General features: G+C 35.7%; 2 protein-coding genes across 3 annotated transcripts; both read left to right on the top strand.

Annotated features, from left to right (window-relative positions):
• LOC133314898 (actin-depolymerizing factor 5-like) lies at positions 1 to 1,256 on the top strand. 2 transcript variants are annotated; one of them, XM_061516426.1, is made up of 3 exons: positions 1 to 61; positions 157 to 416; positions 806 to 1,256. In XM_061516426.1, the coding sequence occupies exons 1-3, from the start codon at positions 41 to 43 to the stop codon at positions 954 to 956; spliced, it is 432 nt and encodes a 143-aa protein (XP_061372410.1). In that variant the 5' UTR covers positions 1 to 40; the 3' UTR covers positions 957 to 1,256. The 2 variants fall into 2 exon arrangements, with proteins under 2 accessions (XP_061372410.1, XP_061372411.1); XM_061516427.1 differs by having other exon boundaries at positions 8 to 65.
• An 11,221-nt stretch (positions 1,257 to 12,477) lies between these two features.
• Positions 12,478 to 14,811, top strand: LOC133314919 (subtilisin-like protease SBT1.6). The gene has a single exon (XM_061516466.1). It carries the CDS (start codon positions 12,478 to 12,480, stop codon positions 14,809 to 14,811), a length of 2,334 nt encoding a protein of 777 aa, XP_061372450.1.
• Positions 14,812 to 16,540: the final 1,729 nt, after the last annotated feature.

Raw genomic sequence — 16,540 nt, 5'->3', positions numbered from 1 at the left:
ATTAAGACCAACCATTGATATTAGAGAAATTTCGAAAACAATGGCGATGGCTTTCAAGATGGTAGGTACTCTTACTCTCTACTTTGTGCTTTCTGTCTGTTAGATTATCTTTATTGATTTAATTTTGGGGTTGTTACTTAACACTGTCACTGACAGGCTACTACTGGAATGTGGGTGACCGATGAGTGCAAGAACTCCTTCATGGATATGAAGTGGAAGAAGGTCCACAGATACATAGTCTTCAAGATCGACGAAAGATCAAGGCTTGTCACCGTCGATAAACTCGGTGGCCCCGCCGAGGGCTATGCTGATCTCGCCGCCTCATTGCCCACCGATGATTGCCGATACGCTGTCTTCGATTTCGACTTCGTCACCGTTGATAACTGCCGCAAGAGCAAGATCTTCTTCATTGCATGGTCCCTCACTCCACTCTATCATTTTCCTCAAATCTCTATAATTTATTATTTGATCTGATTTTTATAATTACTATTTTAACCCCCTTTTTTACACCTGTCATTTTTAAATTATCATACCTATTGTTGATTCGTGGTTTTGCGGACAAGCAAACGTATCCAGTGTCAGGTGGCCCCTATTTCAATTATGACCCTAATAATTATAGTAATAATGTTTTACATTATGGGAGTGAAAATGGTTCAACAATGTGCAACTACCAATTTTTTTTTTTTGTATTAAATTAGAAGTTCATTTTTGGTGCAATTGTATGATGATTTCAAAGGAGAGGACCCGGGAGGGGGTTGATTTGATTTTATCTTTATAGACTAAATGAATTGAATTGAATGTTCAGGTCACCAACAGCATCAAGGATTAGAGCAAAGATGCTATACGCAACTTCCAAGGATGGCTTGAGAAGAGCGCTGGATGGAATCCACTATGAACTCCAGGCCACCGATCCAACCGAGATGGCATTCGATGTAATTACAGACAGAGCTAAATAGACTTGGATTTGGATCTAATGTGAGAAAGTGATTATGTGGTAATGTTATTTGGTCACACCCACTCATTCACATGATCACTTTTTCAGATGAAAAAATCCAAATCTAATTGAGTTACTCCAACACAAGTGCTAAGCTAATCCTTTTGTATGCAAATGTTGCTCTTTCTTTACGTCTTAATTGAGTAGCTCCTCTGACATGTGCTCTTCTTTTTACTCGTTCTATATAATAGCTTTATTATGTAGGTTTTTTTTGCTGGTATCAATGTGATGAAATGCAAGTGGGGCGTATAATAATAAATTATAGGCAATGTGACTAGCCCGTATATCTTCAATACGAGCGAGGGTTTTTAGTAAATGTAATATGTGCAAGTAAGTGGCGGAGCCAGGTTCTAAATTTAGCCCGGGTAAAAAATATTTGCATATTAAATTATCAAAATATTTATCGTAATTACATAAATTTATTAGGGAAAAAATTTATTATGAATTCTAACATACAAATCTAAATTATTTACTAAATAAACTCATCTGTGTCAAAAAACACACTGAATACAAAAATATAAATTACATTTCACTAACATAACTCAGATTAAATACTATAAAGAAAAACTCATTCTTACACATTTTTAATAAAATCCTAGAATAGTGAACTGGATATCTAGTTCTTCAAACTTAGAATTGTAAAATAATAATAATATGATTCCTGAAGATAGTAAGAATGTAAAACCCAAAAACAATAGATAAGCATATGCTATTTTAAGGATATGACAAACCTGAAGACAATTATAAGGAGCATCATTATGTAAAAAAGAATTTTGGCTATCCGAAATTTCTTCTCAGCATATTAAGTACCATAAACACTTCAGTAACATCAATAAGATGCTTCCTTTTCACATACCTAAATCATTAAAATTAAACAATAATTAACTCACTAGAAAACATAACAAGTTCATATTAAAAAGTACAAATAAGCTAAACCAAGAGTTTATATAATTCCATCTCCATGTAACTTGGCTGATGAATTGCAAATAAAAATATCTGCCATGTGCCTATTGTCCACTAATAGATGATTTAATTCTCCCAAAACAAAAACAAAAGAGCAAATTTTATTACATTTACATTCACATAATATTCTATTCAAGTGTCTTGGTGGTAGATCTAACATTAAATCTAAATAAAAAGAACTAAATAGTACTCTTTAAAAAACCCACACCTACAAAAAAAAAAAAAAATTAGCATCATCGAATCCATTATATATACTTTGTTACTGCTTAATATGGATCAATATGTTGTTCAAAATGTCCATGGGTCGCAGTCAAAAAGAACAAATAGAGCAAAGATGATAAAGGGCAGTGCCATAAAATGATAAAATAATAAATGGTCAGCTAAGGTTTTTGCTCCCACTTTAAGGAAAGTGGTGCCTTTATCAGCGCTAAATTGGCAGAGAATAGAACAAAAATTGAAAGAGAGGAATCAGCGCTAAATTATCAGCGTTAAAGTGCTTTCCACTATGAACTTTTTGTTGGGGAAAAAAATTGAAAGAACAAAAATTCCTAAAAACTAGTTGGGTTAAAGGTAAGAGCCTTAGCTTAGCTCCATTGGCAGAGAAAAAAAAGCTGAAAATAAGGGGGGGGGGGGGGGGAAAGCCAAATACATGGTGAGAGTAGAGAGCTTACCTTAGAAGTTAGAACAGGGCAAGAGAGAGCATCAGCGGGAAGATGAAACATAAATTAAAAGAGTCAAAGAGTGATAACTTTATTAAATATTTTTTAATTTTATTAAATACTTTTAATTTTTTTTTTATACAAGCTGAAATTGAACATATAACTTGATACAACCTACTCATATCCTTCATCAAATATATTTTAATTTTAGCCCGGGTCAAATTATAATTTTAATCCGGGTCAAATTATAAGTAATTATATAATTATATATAATAAGTAAAATTTGTTAAAATTTAACCCAGGTCCAGACACTTACGTGGCTCCACCATTGGTGCAAGTCATCAAATATAACAAAAATAAAATAAAATAAAATTAGTGTACATGTTAAAATTATCATGGTTTGGGTAATTTGCACATAAGGTCATAGATTCGAACATCAATGTCAACATTTAATCTAAAAAAAATTATGGGGGCTTAGGGCATAGAGGGAGAAAAGATGAATAATAGACAAAATATTATAAATTGATATAATAAGATGTGATCTAAAAGACAAAGGAATAATTTCTATTTATATCAAATTGATGGCTATAAAATAAGGTGATAAATCTATTAATTTGGGAATCCTATGCATGTAGTTAAAAGTGGATGGGATCCAGTTACCTACTAATAAGAAGAGAGGCAAAGAAAATAAGCAGATCCTGCTCACCTCTTTTATGTGTATATAAGACAATTAAGAATAAAAACTATATTCCCGTAAAACTAATTCTAATTGATACCAATCAAGATTAACTGATATCAATTTAGATAAATGTTAATAAATACATGGTATAATATTTGCCTCAATCAAATCTTTTTCCCTCAAAATATGATGTGTGGTATTTTGGGAAAGAAGATATCTCATTAAAGCTTAAGTCTTATAAATTTCAAAATTTAAATATAAGAAATACAAATAAGAAACCAATAGCCATTGGCTCAAGCGACAAAAAATTTGTTCCTCTTAATTTGAGGTTAAGAATTCCTGATATGAGAATGAAAAAATAATATTGATAGAGTCGCTTCTAATATAGGTTCGATGGTAGTCGAACTAGATTAAATAGACTTGGATAAAAAAATATAAATTAGAAAGTTAAATAAAAAAATACTTGTGCTATCTTTCATGTATTTAATTTTATTTTATTTTTTGGTGTGGCTAAGGGTGAAAACACCCAGCCAGAAACAGCAACAAAAAAAACAAGAATTAAGTTACAAAGCTACGAAAGTAGCTCACAGAAGCCTTATCAGCCAAAACTAAATTATAAAACTCAGGGGGAGGAACTTGAAGATAACTAAATGTGTTTACTGAATGATGATTCAAAGAGAAGTTTGCCAGCCAGTCCACACAGTGATTCCCTTCCCTATAAGAATGTTGCAAACGAACAAACCAGTTCTTTGATAACCACGCTCGTATCCGAGTCACTAGGTGGGACTCACAAGCAGCTTCACCATGTTTGGTGAGCACCGCAATAGCATTACTGGAAACATTTTCTACTATCACATTACGCCAGCCCCTCGCCCAAGCTGTTTCTAATCCTTTCAAGACACCCTCAGTATTCAGCAACCAAGGCAGAGCAATAGCCAATATTATAGGTGAAACCTCCTAACCAATTACCAGCATAATCACGAAAAATACCTCCACAAGCAGCCATACCCGGATTGCCTCTCGAAGCTCCATCCGAATTGATTTTAATCCAATCCACTTCAGGTGGACTCCACGAAATAAAGCACTGGGAACTACCTCTGATTGTTGACTTTACTTTATTTTGTATATAAGCCTCCATAACATGAGAAACCAACCGACTAACAAAAATCCCTTTATAAAAATCACCATTCGAACGTTGACCATGCACCAGAGCATTCCTCCACTGCCAAAGTTGCGAACATGCTATAAAAACATAGTAATCCAGGGAATATCATTGACTAACACATCTGCAGCCATTAAATTAACTTGGAGCCATCTGCTTAAATCTCCCTGAAATTAATAATTAGAGAGTTTGAATCAAGATGATTTCATTATTTTTCAGGATCCCCTGAAATTAAGTGGTTGTATTTTTCTAATTTTAGATCTGTTTATAGGGTTAGACATTCTTTAACGTAGTTTCTTTTTGTTTCTTTTTTTAGCATAGCCGATTCACAAAATAATAGATTTAATAATATAAAAAGATTATATTTTTATTTATTTACTGTCTTCACTATATAAGATATTTTATAAATATTCATTATAAAGAAGAAAAAACAATTCTATCATCCATTCATAACATTAATCACGACACAACATGAATATTATGCTGCCATTATTTAGGGGTGTTTGTGGTCTAGATTGGATCGATTTCAAAGCAAAAAATCATCTGATTCAATTTCTTCAGTTTGATCGTTTAATCATCCATTCTCTTTAGCTTTATCTATATAAATCCAATCCAATCCAATACATTTTTATTCAGTTTGAATTGGATTGATTTTCAGTTAAAAGTCTAAAATTTCAGCGATACACATCACTAGCTTATCAGAATAAAGTCATTCAAAGTTACAACCACTGAAAAATTCAAGTCTTCAGACTAAAACAAGTCTTAAAACTCTTGAAGAGTTGAAATAGATTAATAGACAATAAAAAACTAAAACAAGGTAGTTTTCTATCAATAACATCCAATATTTTAAGTTTACAAAATAACAAGATTTCAAGTCACCATCTTTCAAAAATAATAAATAAATAATACATTGGATCGGATCGATTTTCACCAATCAAACCATCTTTCAAGAAAACAACAAGTCTCAATTCCGAAAGAAAAATATGAAGAATTTACACATGCCACTAACGATGTCAAGTGATAAAATCTCTCATACTCTAGGTAAAACTTCAATGCAATGGCTCTTAGATACAGGAACTACATATCATATTACACATCTTCTACATTTTAATCTATTCACAAGATTGCACCTATATCCATTATCTTGCCAAATCAAATATAACACATGACTTAACATATGTTAAGAGATAAAATTAACCAAATTTTTCATTTTCCTCTTATTTTTTACTTCTAAAAAAATCTGATGGCCTTTGTTTCTAAAATTGTATATATGAAATTCCCTTACTCGACCAAGCGAGCTGGTCAAATTCGAATAATTAAAAAAAAAAAAAAAAAAAAAAGTGTTGTCCCTAGGTTAGTGAAATTCGAATAATTAACGCAAAGAAAGAGAGCTTCCACTTTGGCTCTGAATTTTTCACATTGTAAACATATGTAAAAGATGAACAAGCATAAGCTAAAGGATGGATCATTATAGAGTGTTTACAATAACGAACGATTAGCAATTTGAAACTAGGAACAGAGGAAATGCAAGATGTGAAACTGGAGGCAATCTGCGAGCCCACATTACGATGGGCATCCTAAAAGGCCTGTGATGCTTTGGACCTCGTAACTCGTAAGTGATGTCCACTTAAGAGACAGATCGCACCCTTTTTACATGAAGAGCGTATCGTTAGGATTAGTCCACATGAACACGTATTTATTATTTATTTATTATTGTGTGGAAGCCGTTCCATTTACAAGATACAGAGAATCCAACATTGATAAAAATGAGATGAGTTGTGGACTGTGGTATATAACTATAAGAAAAAGGAATTTTTTCTTCATCGGCGAAATAGACGAGTGACAAAATGTTCTAAAGCATAAAATAGGAGATATATCTTTTTCAGGTTTTGTAGGTGCTTTAAGATGTTTTAGCAGCAATAATCGTGCTAGCTAGCTGGCTAATGATTAGCACAAAAGCTCTCTTTATGACGTTTGGTAACTACTAAAACAAACATATTCCAATCAGCACTCTTCCAATTCACGGACGGGAAAAGCATAAACTAACCTTGATCTCTCACTCAATTCAACTTTGGACCATCCCAATTATCAACAATGAATGCACTCCAGTCAACATACATCCTATCTTCCTCGAGAGTCAAGACATATCTCATTTTCAGGAATCTTTATAAATTCATCTTCAAACTTTATCCTTTTAAAAAAAAAAAATCCATCCAAAGCACAATTGATCGATTTGCTGACTTTGTTGTCACACTAATCAAATAAATTAGGCAACTTAGGATTAGAGTGGCAAAGTGGGTAATCCGCCTCACCGTCAACTCCAAAAAAGAGTCAACATATCCGATCCCACTTTTAAGAATGAGATGAAAAATTTGGTTCGCCGATGGTTCGCCGACCCGAATCTATTTTACATTAACTTGCCCAGTACCTCCTCGGCAAAAAAAAAAAAAACCGGCCTGACCTTTATCACTTTTAAAAATGAATCGTAAAATTCAGCTCACCTCATCTTAAATTGCCAGCCTATTTAAGATGACGGGATAAAACATTCAGGACATGTTAGGTCCTATCTCAACAAAGCCAGAGTGATGGAGAAGCTGAAGTGATTTGGGCCGGGCTAATCTCTGCTGTAATCACGGCTATCATTGATGAGTAATAATGAGAATTTTTTTTATGGGAGTTGACTCATGCTCTAATTTTGTAGTCAAATGAATGCTTCCTCTCCAACTACAGACAATAAAACTTTCCAGCTCAGATTAAATTAATAATGGTGACCTCAGCAATCAAAGGAAGGGGATGTATGTGTGGGACCGCTTTTGTTTGGGAGGAAGAAAATGATGACATGTCTGCTACGCGATGAATGCTTTTGCTCCGCAATGGGCGTGGGCATCTAATCTGCACTGTCCATCTAGCCACATGATGGTTCACTACTTTATCGTGTTTTCACTCTCTAAAATAAACTGCTATATGACCCGTGCGATGCACGGAGGATGGGTAATTTACATGTCTCGGATCGAACGGGTTCATCTTTTTTATTTATTTAAAAAAATATTAATTTTGTAAAACAAAAACATAAATTTTAAAATAAAATTATATGAAGAGAAAAAAACTATCTTACTTATTTAAATTGATTTTAGCATGCACATCAATGTTATTAACATATTTTTTAAATATTTGTAATATTTTTCCATTAACTAAATTTTTATAGTAATTTTACTACTAATTAAATAATTCATTTAAAAATTAATTTAATAATCTTAAATTAATAGATAAATAGATAGAGTAATAATCAATTTATACTGGGTGTATATCTTATATCAATTATTAGTCATTAATTCAACTTGTATAAACTTTAATGATTAGTTACATACCAGTGGAACTAATAATTGATAATGAGTATAAGGCTTATTTGACCTATACAAATACAAGCTAATCCTCTCCCAAACAAATAATATAATGTTATCATTTCTTGTCATATGATTTATATGTTCTCACATGTGAATTTTTTTTTAATACGGGTTTCATTAGTAAATATAATAATTGTGATATATATATTGAAAAAACATTTTTTCATGTTATATGAGAATTCAATTTTTATGTTGTGACTCTTCGATTTACGTGTAATTTTTTTTTTTTTAATAAATGTGAAGTTCACCACTAGTTGAGTCACAACATGAGAATTGAATTCTCATCCAACATGAGAAAATCAAATCCCATAAATATGTGGAAAAAATCTTATATTATGATAATCCATGACATGAAAGACTTTAGTCAATGGATTAAACTATAATTTGTCATAATAAATGAGCCCATTTTCCTTATACAATATTCATTCAGTACACCCAATGGGTGCAGCTCAATTGGTTTTTTGGCGCTGAGTTAGTGTGGTTGGACATGTGTTCGATTCCAGCTGAATGCATCATTGAGGAGGGGGCTGAACCTTTAGCCATTACTGACCCCCGCACTCCGGATTAGTCCCATAGCCGGCTCAAAGAATCGAAGCCGTGGAGAAATCGGAGGGAGCCAAATCGCCTCAAAGAAGTAATTAGGATTGGGTAACTCCAAAAAAAAGTATTCATTCAGTACATTGCTAACAAATGTAAGACTTTATTATTTATGTACAAATTTTCAACAAAAATAAATAAACTCACATCATATCTCAATCCAAAATTTTAATACAATGAATTGATAGATAATTTAACTTAAATAATTGCTGGTGATAAAAATTCTAACCAATATAATGTTTTACCACTCATACTTAAAATCTCAAAATAAATGTATTGCAATAAAACTTGATCTCATGTCTTTTCATTATATTTCTTTTGATTTATCTATTTTATTTTTAAAATAATATTAACCATCAGGTGCTACATATATTCAATTTATATCACTTTCATACTGACCGTTTAAAAGGTCGAGCCCAACATATTATCCCAACTGAGGGATGTGATGATTACTATAGAGGTACCTAACATTGCTATAGTAAAGACCAATACAGCGAAATGAGTTCCCATAAGTGAAATATGCAGGATGAGGAATAGTTAATGACAAAATGGACTCTTCAGATTGGCATAGTAACGACTCATAAGTCATGGATCCTTTGTGTGGTGAGGGAGGGGTATTTATATGTCTCAACGTGCTAGGAGAATATGCCAAGTCAACTGGTATAAGGGGAAGCTAAAATGGCTTGGCTCACTTGGAGCAGGACGCCTATCACCGGCTGACCTTCTGACAACGGCACCTGGCAGGGGAAAGTGAGGGGGGGAGCATTTTGGTGTTCTATACTGAGTACCTGTTGTGGGGGCAAAAGGGATGTGGGGGCTTTTCGAGGTAAACCATTTTGATGTCTAAGGTTAGGGAGCTGGTTTTTGTAATCAGATGGTGACAGGAGTGTCAGTGCTGCTGGTGGCTTGGGCCTCTGGTGTTGGGCCTGCCTTGCTGGGCTGACAGATTGGGCTAGCTAGAACACATACTATTATTTAATTATATATTAACACTAATATAAGATTTCAAATTAATTAGATGATATTGGGAGACACTATTAATATCAAGTGTAAATACGTTAACCATATATTTACTGTGATGAGTCGATCAAGCACTAGTAGGTGAGGCTCAAAATTGGTATGCATGGAAGCAAAGTGCATGAAGAAGATTAAGTGGTGAGAAGATAACTCATAGCATATTCGTGATATGGAATTTCCTTGCATGTGTCTCCAATATTGCACATAGCACATTCAGTGAGAATCGAAGTCAGGGATTTTTTTTTACATATTTCCAATTTGCAATGAGTTAAGATATAAGTTGGGGGGTGTCTTTGCCTTATAACCCCACTTTATTTGCATGTAAATAAACTTAGCATGTACTAGTAGAAATAATTCAATAATTCACACAAATTATAAAAAATAACAAGTGGAAAATAATATACTATGCTTTTCTCAAAATATTTTAGAACAGCTTAATTAGTGGGATAAATGTATTTTTTAATTACCATAGTTTAGTTAACCACACTGAAATTGATTAAAGAACTTCATAAATTATGTGAATTTATTAAAAAAATCAGATAAATGTAAAGTTTAAATTTATAACAATCATAATCATGCATCTTACAATAAAGATTAGTAATTATAGTAATGGGCTATTGGTTTTTAAAACACTTAAGTGAAAAATTAGATTCAGTGGCCTCGTAATCGTAAACCAGATCAAACTCGTTTAAGAAATCACTTAACATATTGGTAACCTGATGAATTGTTGAGATGATTAGTTTTGTTTGAGGTGGCATGCTTTTTTAATAAAAATAAAAATAGAGGAAAGAGAGGATGTCTTTGTTTTAAAATTAGACATATTAAAAGTCTTAAATACTCTTAATACAAATTTACAGTAAATAGCTCATATATATATATATATATATATATATATATATATATATATATATATAGATATATAATTTTTCAAGTAAAGACAATAAAGTGGACCATGTAACATCATACGAGGTTACGTAGAGGTGATAAAATAGGTCAGCTCGCTCCAATCTGCAGCCAGCCCGCTAAAAATAGGTTGGTCCGCCCGCCCTAATCTTCATATGGGTTAAAAATCTCAACTCACCCCATTCTGTGGTGGATTTGCGGTCAATCTGGTTAAAAAAATAAAAAATAATTTAAAATTAATTATATTTTATTAATTTTATAACATTTTTTTTGGTAAGCAATTTTATAACATTTCTTATTTTCATTTCACCATCTCCATACTTTTTTTTTGTCTCAAGCCTAAATGGATAATGTATATTAATATTCAGTCAGTTATTTTTTAATAATTTATTTTTGTCTCTATATACGAATAACATTTGTCATAAATAAAATTTCTCTTCTTTATTTTTTTTAGGGGAGTACTAAGATAAAAAAAGTCATATTACAAAAGCTTAATAACAAATAAAATACTACCTAATAATAAAAAAATAAAAAATAACTCGCGGGCCAACCAGCCCCAACCCACCATCAACTCGTTTTAACCCACAACTAAACGGGGCAGGTTGAGATAGTTGGTGGGTTAAATGTATAACTCAACCTGCTCCATTTTAACAGATTGATCCGTCCCGTTCAACTCATATTGTCATTTTTAAAATTACGAGATATTTTATTTTTACAACTTATGAATAATTATAACAGGTCATTAAATTAAGGGATAAATTAAGAAAAAATTAAGATTATGTATTTCAATCCCTTATAATTATATATTTTGAAGAATATATAATTATAATATTAAAATATTTATTGTTTTTTTCAAAAATTTGTCAGCAAATATAAAGAGAGAAAATTATAATTATATATTTATAGAATAATAATTAAACGGAATGAAATGACATAAACTAATATATTTACAAATACGCTACACCTTTAAATTAAATATCCTTACCACGAATTGTACGGGAATAGTTAAGGCATTGGCAGCAGTGCCATGGGAACCAGTATACAGTACAGAATTGTGCTTCTCCAATTTTGGCAAGCAGTGCCAAGCACACAAAGTGACGACGGGCACTGACCAATTGACCATCCACACTACGAAATTTCAAGTGCCATTCGTCAGTTTTTTTTTTTTTTTTTGGTTACAATGCCATTCGTCAGCTTTTGTTATTACTAATAATACAAGATTTTATAAGAGTTATGTTGTATAAAAATGATTATGTAATGTTATAGAGATTCGTTTTGCGTGCTGTAATTTTTTTTTTTCTTCAAAAAATGTGAGTCCTATAAAATATTGTGTGTAGGAAAGTTTGTTATGTCATGTTAAATGATAAATGCAAATTCCAATAATATATCACCCTCTCCCAATTTATTTTCAAACCTATTTTTTATCCATGTAATTTCATAGTACAATACATTATAGTAAAAATAATAGTAACAGTATTAATGAAATCCTAAGGGGAATTGGGGAATGAACTTGGGACGTGGTTTTCATTAATAAGAGAAGCATAAGTCATTAAAATTGATCTAGTAATAAAAGATTTAAATAATCTACCCGAAATCATGTATTCAAACTTTAATGTCATTATCCAAAAAAAAACAGAGGGCACGCTTTTATTCTGTATATCTCGCGGGTGGATATAGAACTGGCTCAACCCTCAGCGACGACAAAAATTAACGTCCTATAAGGATATCTGAATTAATAAACTATAATTAAAGTTAATCTATTATTAAAACACAAACATGAAGCATTTTATATTTTGTCCACTGGATTAATATTTTTTATATTATAAAAAATAATTTTATCCCTTGTACATATATAAAAAAATATAAATTTATATAAAACTATATAAAGAAAAAAATAAATAAATATAAAATAAAATTATCTAACAGAGAAATACTAATAGCTTTGTCTACAACTGTCAAAAAAGAAAGGGGGGGGGGGGGCCCTCTGGCCCTGTCTGTGCGAGTTTGTACTTTATGCAATCTATTAATATCTCTCACACTCTCAAGGCACTCCCCACTCTGCTTAATGCTTAATGCTTAATGCTTAATGCTTAATTGCAATGGCTAAAATTCGGTTGAACACTACTCCTCCTCCTCAACCACTACTTTACTGCATCTTGTTCATTCTCTTTAGTTTACTCTCCTCCCAAAATTTAGCTTTTTCCACGGATCAAATTTTCAAAACCTTCATCTTCAGGATTGATTCTGAATCCAAGCCCTCCATTTTCCCCACTCACTACCACTGGTACACCTCCGAGTTCGCCGAACCAACTCGCATACTCCATCTTTACGACACCGTTTTCCATGGCTTCTCTGCGGTTCTTACTCAACAACAAGTTGCTTCCCTCACCCAACACCCCTCTGTACTTGCAGTCTTCGAGGATCGTCGCCGCCAACTTCACACCACTCGCTCCCCACAGTTTCTTGGCCTCAGAAACCAGCGCGGTCTTTGGTCCCAATCCGATTACGGCTCCGATGTAATTATCGGAGTCTTCGACACGGGGATTTGGCCGGAGCGCCGGAGCTTCGCCGATGTTAATTTGGGCCCCGTTCCTCGTCGCTGGAAAGGGGTTTGCCAGGCGGGGGTTAAATTTTCGGCCCGTAACTGTAACCGGAAGTTGATTGGTGCTAGATTTTTCTCGAAAGGGAACGAGGGAAGTGGCAGTTCCATCAACGACACCGTCGAATTCCGATCTCCTCGAGACGCCGATGGCCACGGAACCCATACGGCATCAACTGCGGCTGGTCGTTACGTTTTTGGGGCAAGCATGGCGGGCTATGCTTCTGGAATCGCAAAGGGCGTGGCTCCAAAAGCCCGATTGGCTGTTTACAAGGTGTGTTGGAAGAATTCAGGTTGCTTTGATTCTGACATTCTCGCTGCATTCGACGCCGCCGTCGCCGACGGTGTCGATGTGATTTCCATATCAATTGGCGGCGGCGATGGTATTTCCTCACCTTATTATCTGGACCCCATTGCTATTGGATCTTACGGTGCAGTTGCGAGGGGTGTTTTTGTGTCTTCTTCGGGCGGAAATGATGGGCCCAGTGGAATGTCAGTGACCAACCTTGCTCCGTGGTTGACGACGGTCGGAGCAGGCACTATTGATCGGGATTTCCCTGCGGAGGTTATATTGGGTGATGGACGCAGACTCTCCGGCGTGTCTCTTTACTCAGGAGCGCCATTGAAGGAGAAAATGTATCAACTAATTTATCCCGGAAAATCAGGGGTACTTACGGATTCACTGTGTATGGAAGATGCACTGGATCCCAACATTGTGAAGGGCAAGATAGTAATTTGCGACAGGGGAAGTAGCGCGAGAGTTGCCAAAGGGCTGGTGGTTAAGAAAGCCGGTGGCGTTGGAATGATTCTGGCAAATGGTATGTCTAACGGAGAAGGTCTTGTTGGGGATGCTCATCTTCTTCCTGCATGTGCACTCGGTGCTGACGAAGGTGATGTCATCAAAGCATACATCTCATCCTCTACTAATCCCACGGCCACCATTGATTTCAAAGGAACTGTACTTGGAATCAAACCGGCACCGGTTCTGGCATCGTTCTCTGCCAGAGGACCCAACGGGTTGAACCCGGAGATACTTAAACCGGATTTGATTGCACCGGGAGTCAACATTCTCGCAGCTTGGACCGATGCGGTTGGTCCTTCTGGTCTTGATTCTGATACGCGGAGAACTGAGTTCAGCATCTTGTCGGGTACTTCAATGGCTTGTCCACATGTGAGTGGTGCAGCTGCCTTGTTGAAATCTGCGCATCCTGATTGGAGCCCTGCTGCCGTAAGGTCGGCGATGATGACGACGGCGACTCTGCTTGACAATTCTAACCACCTCATGATCGACCAAGCCACCGGCAATGGTTCCACGCCCTTTGATTTCGGCGCTGGACATCTCAATTTGGGTCTTGCCATGGACCCTGGTTTGGTATACGATATCTCCGACGATGACTACGTCAACTTCTTATGCGGTATCGGTTATGGGCCTAAGGTAATTCAGGTGATTACTCGATCAGCACCGAATTGTCCGGCCAGGAAGCCGTTGCCGGAGAATTTGAATTACCCATCGTTTGTTGCTCTGTTCCCCGGCGAGTCCAGAGGGTTGTCGAAAAAGACGTTCATCCGGACGGTGACGAACGTGGGCCCGACAAACTCGGTTTACAGGGTGAGGGTGGAGTCGCAGGTGAAAGGGGTGACGGTGACGGCGAGGCCATCGCAGCTTGTGTTCTCTGAGACAGTCAAGAAGGGTAGTTTCGTGGTGACCGTGACGGCGGATACCAGGAATCTGATGATGGGACAGTCCGGGGCAGTGTTCGGGTCGCTTTCTTGGACGGACGGAAAACGCGTGGTTCGGAGCCCCATAGTCGTTAGTCAATTTGAACCCTCGTAATTAAAACTTTCAGTCACGCCGTTCTGATCATCGATGTCACTCGTTCTTAACAGAACAGAGAAGTTTTATCATAGTTTATATTTGCTTTCTTTTTTATAAATTTAGAAGCTGGTGTGTGTCTTTTTTTTCTCTATTCAAAAAATGGAAATGTTAGAGCAGCTAAGGGCAAAATTGAAGGAGCTGGTTTGCTCAAAATATTTGTATCGAAAGAAATGAACCAAGCAGAATTTGGATAACTGTCTCACTCATTCTTATTAACTAATCAGTAACCCCCTTCAGAAATAGTACCATGTCTTGTTTTTACTTTTAACTTAATCTCATATTTGTAGACTGAGGCTCCTACTTATACTCAATGTAACGAACTTAATTTATGTCAACTGTTAAACTGTCAATATTATTGCGTATTTGTATCACGTGTTATCAAATTGTGTGGCTGTGGATTTTTGCCATCTTCGAGCCAGGAATCAAATTAGACTGAGCTTTCCAATTGGAGAAACTAGTCAGCATGCGTTAGAATGATTTTGGCTCAGTGGAAGAGCGCAGAAAGTTTAATAATACTTTATGGGAGCGAGAGAAAACGGTAGCTAGCAATGGCTTGGCAAATGTTTGTTGGACCTTTGAAAATCGTAAATTTCTCACTTTTTGACTAATGAATCGGGTCAAGTGCACTCGTGTTTAGTCTGGACTTTAGAGAAGTTGGGCAGAATGCCAGTTTCAATTTGGTTCATCTTCTTTCTTACCATGCAACATATTGGAGTCCTCCTTAGCTAGAATACAAGAACGATCCTTCAATTTACCATCAGTTTTACACTTGCTCTGTTGCCCCTTTTCCCTGATTCTATTTGCCTATTCGTTAAAAGTTTAGCGACACGTCGATTTATCCTAATATTTTGGGAAGCGTTGTAGCATGTAAGAAACGTATTGGTTTTCCAGTTTTCTTTCTATTTATCCAGCGACACGTCCAAGACAAGATCAATTGGGGAAGAACTAACTAAAATTAGAGCCGGCAAAACGGGCTCGGCTCGGGGGTCAACCCGTCCAACCTGTTAAACGTGGTGGGGCGGACTGAGTTTTTTAACTCATTTCAAAAGCGTGGGCGGGGCGGGCTCGTTTTTTGACGAGTTGATGGCGGGCATAGGCGGGCCGAGGTGGGTCAGTGTAAAATAGGCTCGAGCTGGTGGACCAACCCGCCAAACGGGACGGGACAGGCTGAGTTTTTCAGCCCACTTTCAAAAGTGAGGCGGGGCGGGCGGGACTCATTTTTTGGCTATTGATGGCGGGACAGGGTGAGCCGCGCACTTTGCTACCTCCAGCTAAAATATGCGCTTTGCTGCTACTTCCTTTGGAAAGTGGCTAACGTGAGGCTCACATCTATCACTTCTCCCGTGTCAACAGCTTAACACCTCAAAAAGACCGTTTTATAGGTCATTTCTGGTTTCGTGGTTATAGTCCAGTTCCTCCTCGATCACTTGCTGACTTTCTCTCCACAATGAACAGTGCCTAAAACTACCCTCTTATTGAAGACTTGGTGACTGTGTTGTCTAATTTATAATTCACAGGAAGGAAAATATTGTACAATTTGTACACCATGAACATAACGATCGGTCACCGTTAAATATTATCATGGAATTATATGGTCTGCGCATTGCAATGCTGAAATTTGCTGGAAAGAAGATACATATTAGCAGCTCCTAAATGGTAAATCATATTCCTGTTTCTACTTTAATAC

The sequence above is a fragment of the Gastrolobium bilobum genome, unplaced genomic scaffold, assembly GCF_033153095.1.
Source record: "Gastrolobium bilobum isolate Gb01-03AN ecotype WA unplaced genomic scaffold, APGP_CSIRO_Gbil_v1 utg8637, whole genome shotgun sequence".
NCBI classification, from domain to species: domain Eukaryota; kingdom Viridiplantae; phylum Streptophyta; class Magnoliopsida; order Fabales; family Fabaceae; genus Gastrolobium; species Gastrolobium bilobum.
This window is presented reverse-complemented; position numbering and strand designations above follow the sequence as displayed.

Coding starts and splice junctions, on each gene's coding strand:
- LOC133314919 (XM_061516466.1), top strand. CDS start 12,478: ATGGCTAAAATTCGGTTGAACACTACTCCTCCTCCTCAACCACTACTT.
- LOC133314898 (XM_061516426.1), top strand. CDS start 41: ATGGCGATGGCTTTCAAGATG. Junction 62..156: donor TGGCGATGGCTTTCAAGATG/GTAGGTACTCTT, acceptor TGTCACTGACAG/GCTACTACTGGAATGTGGGT. Junction 417..805: donor AAGATCTTCTTCATTGCATG/GTCCCTCACTCC, acceptor TTGAATGTTCAG/GTCACCAACAGCATCAAGGA.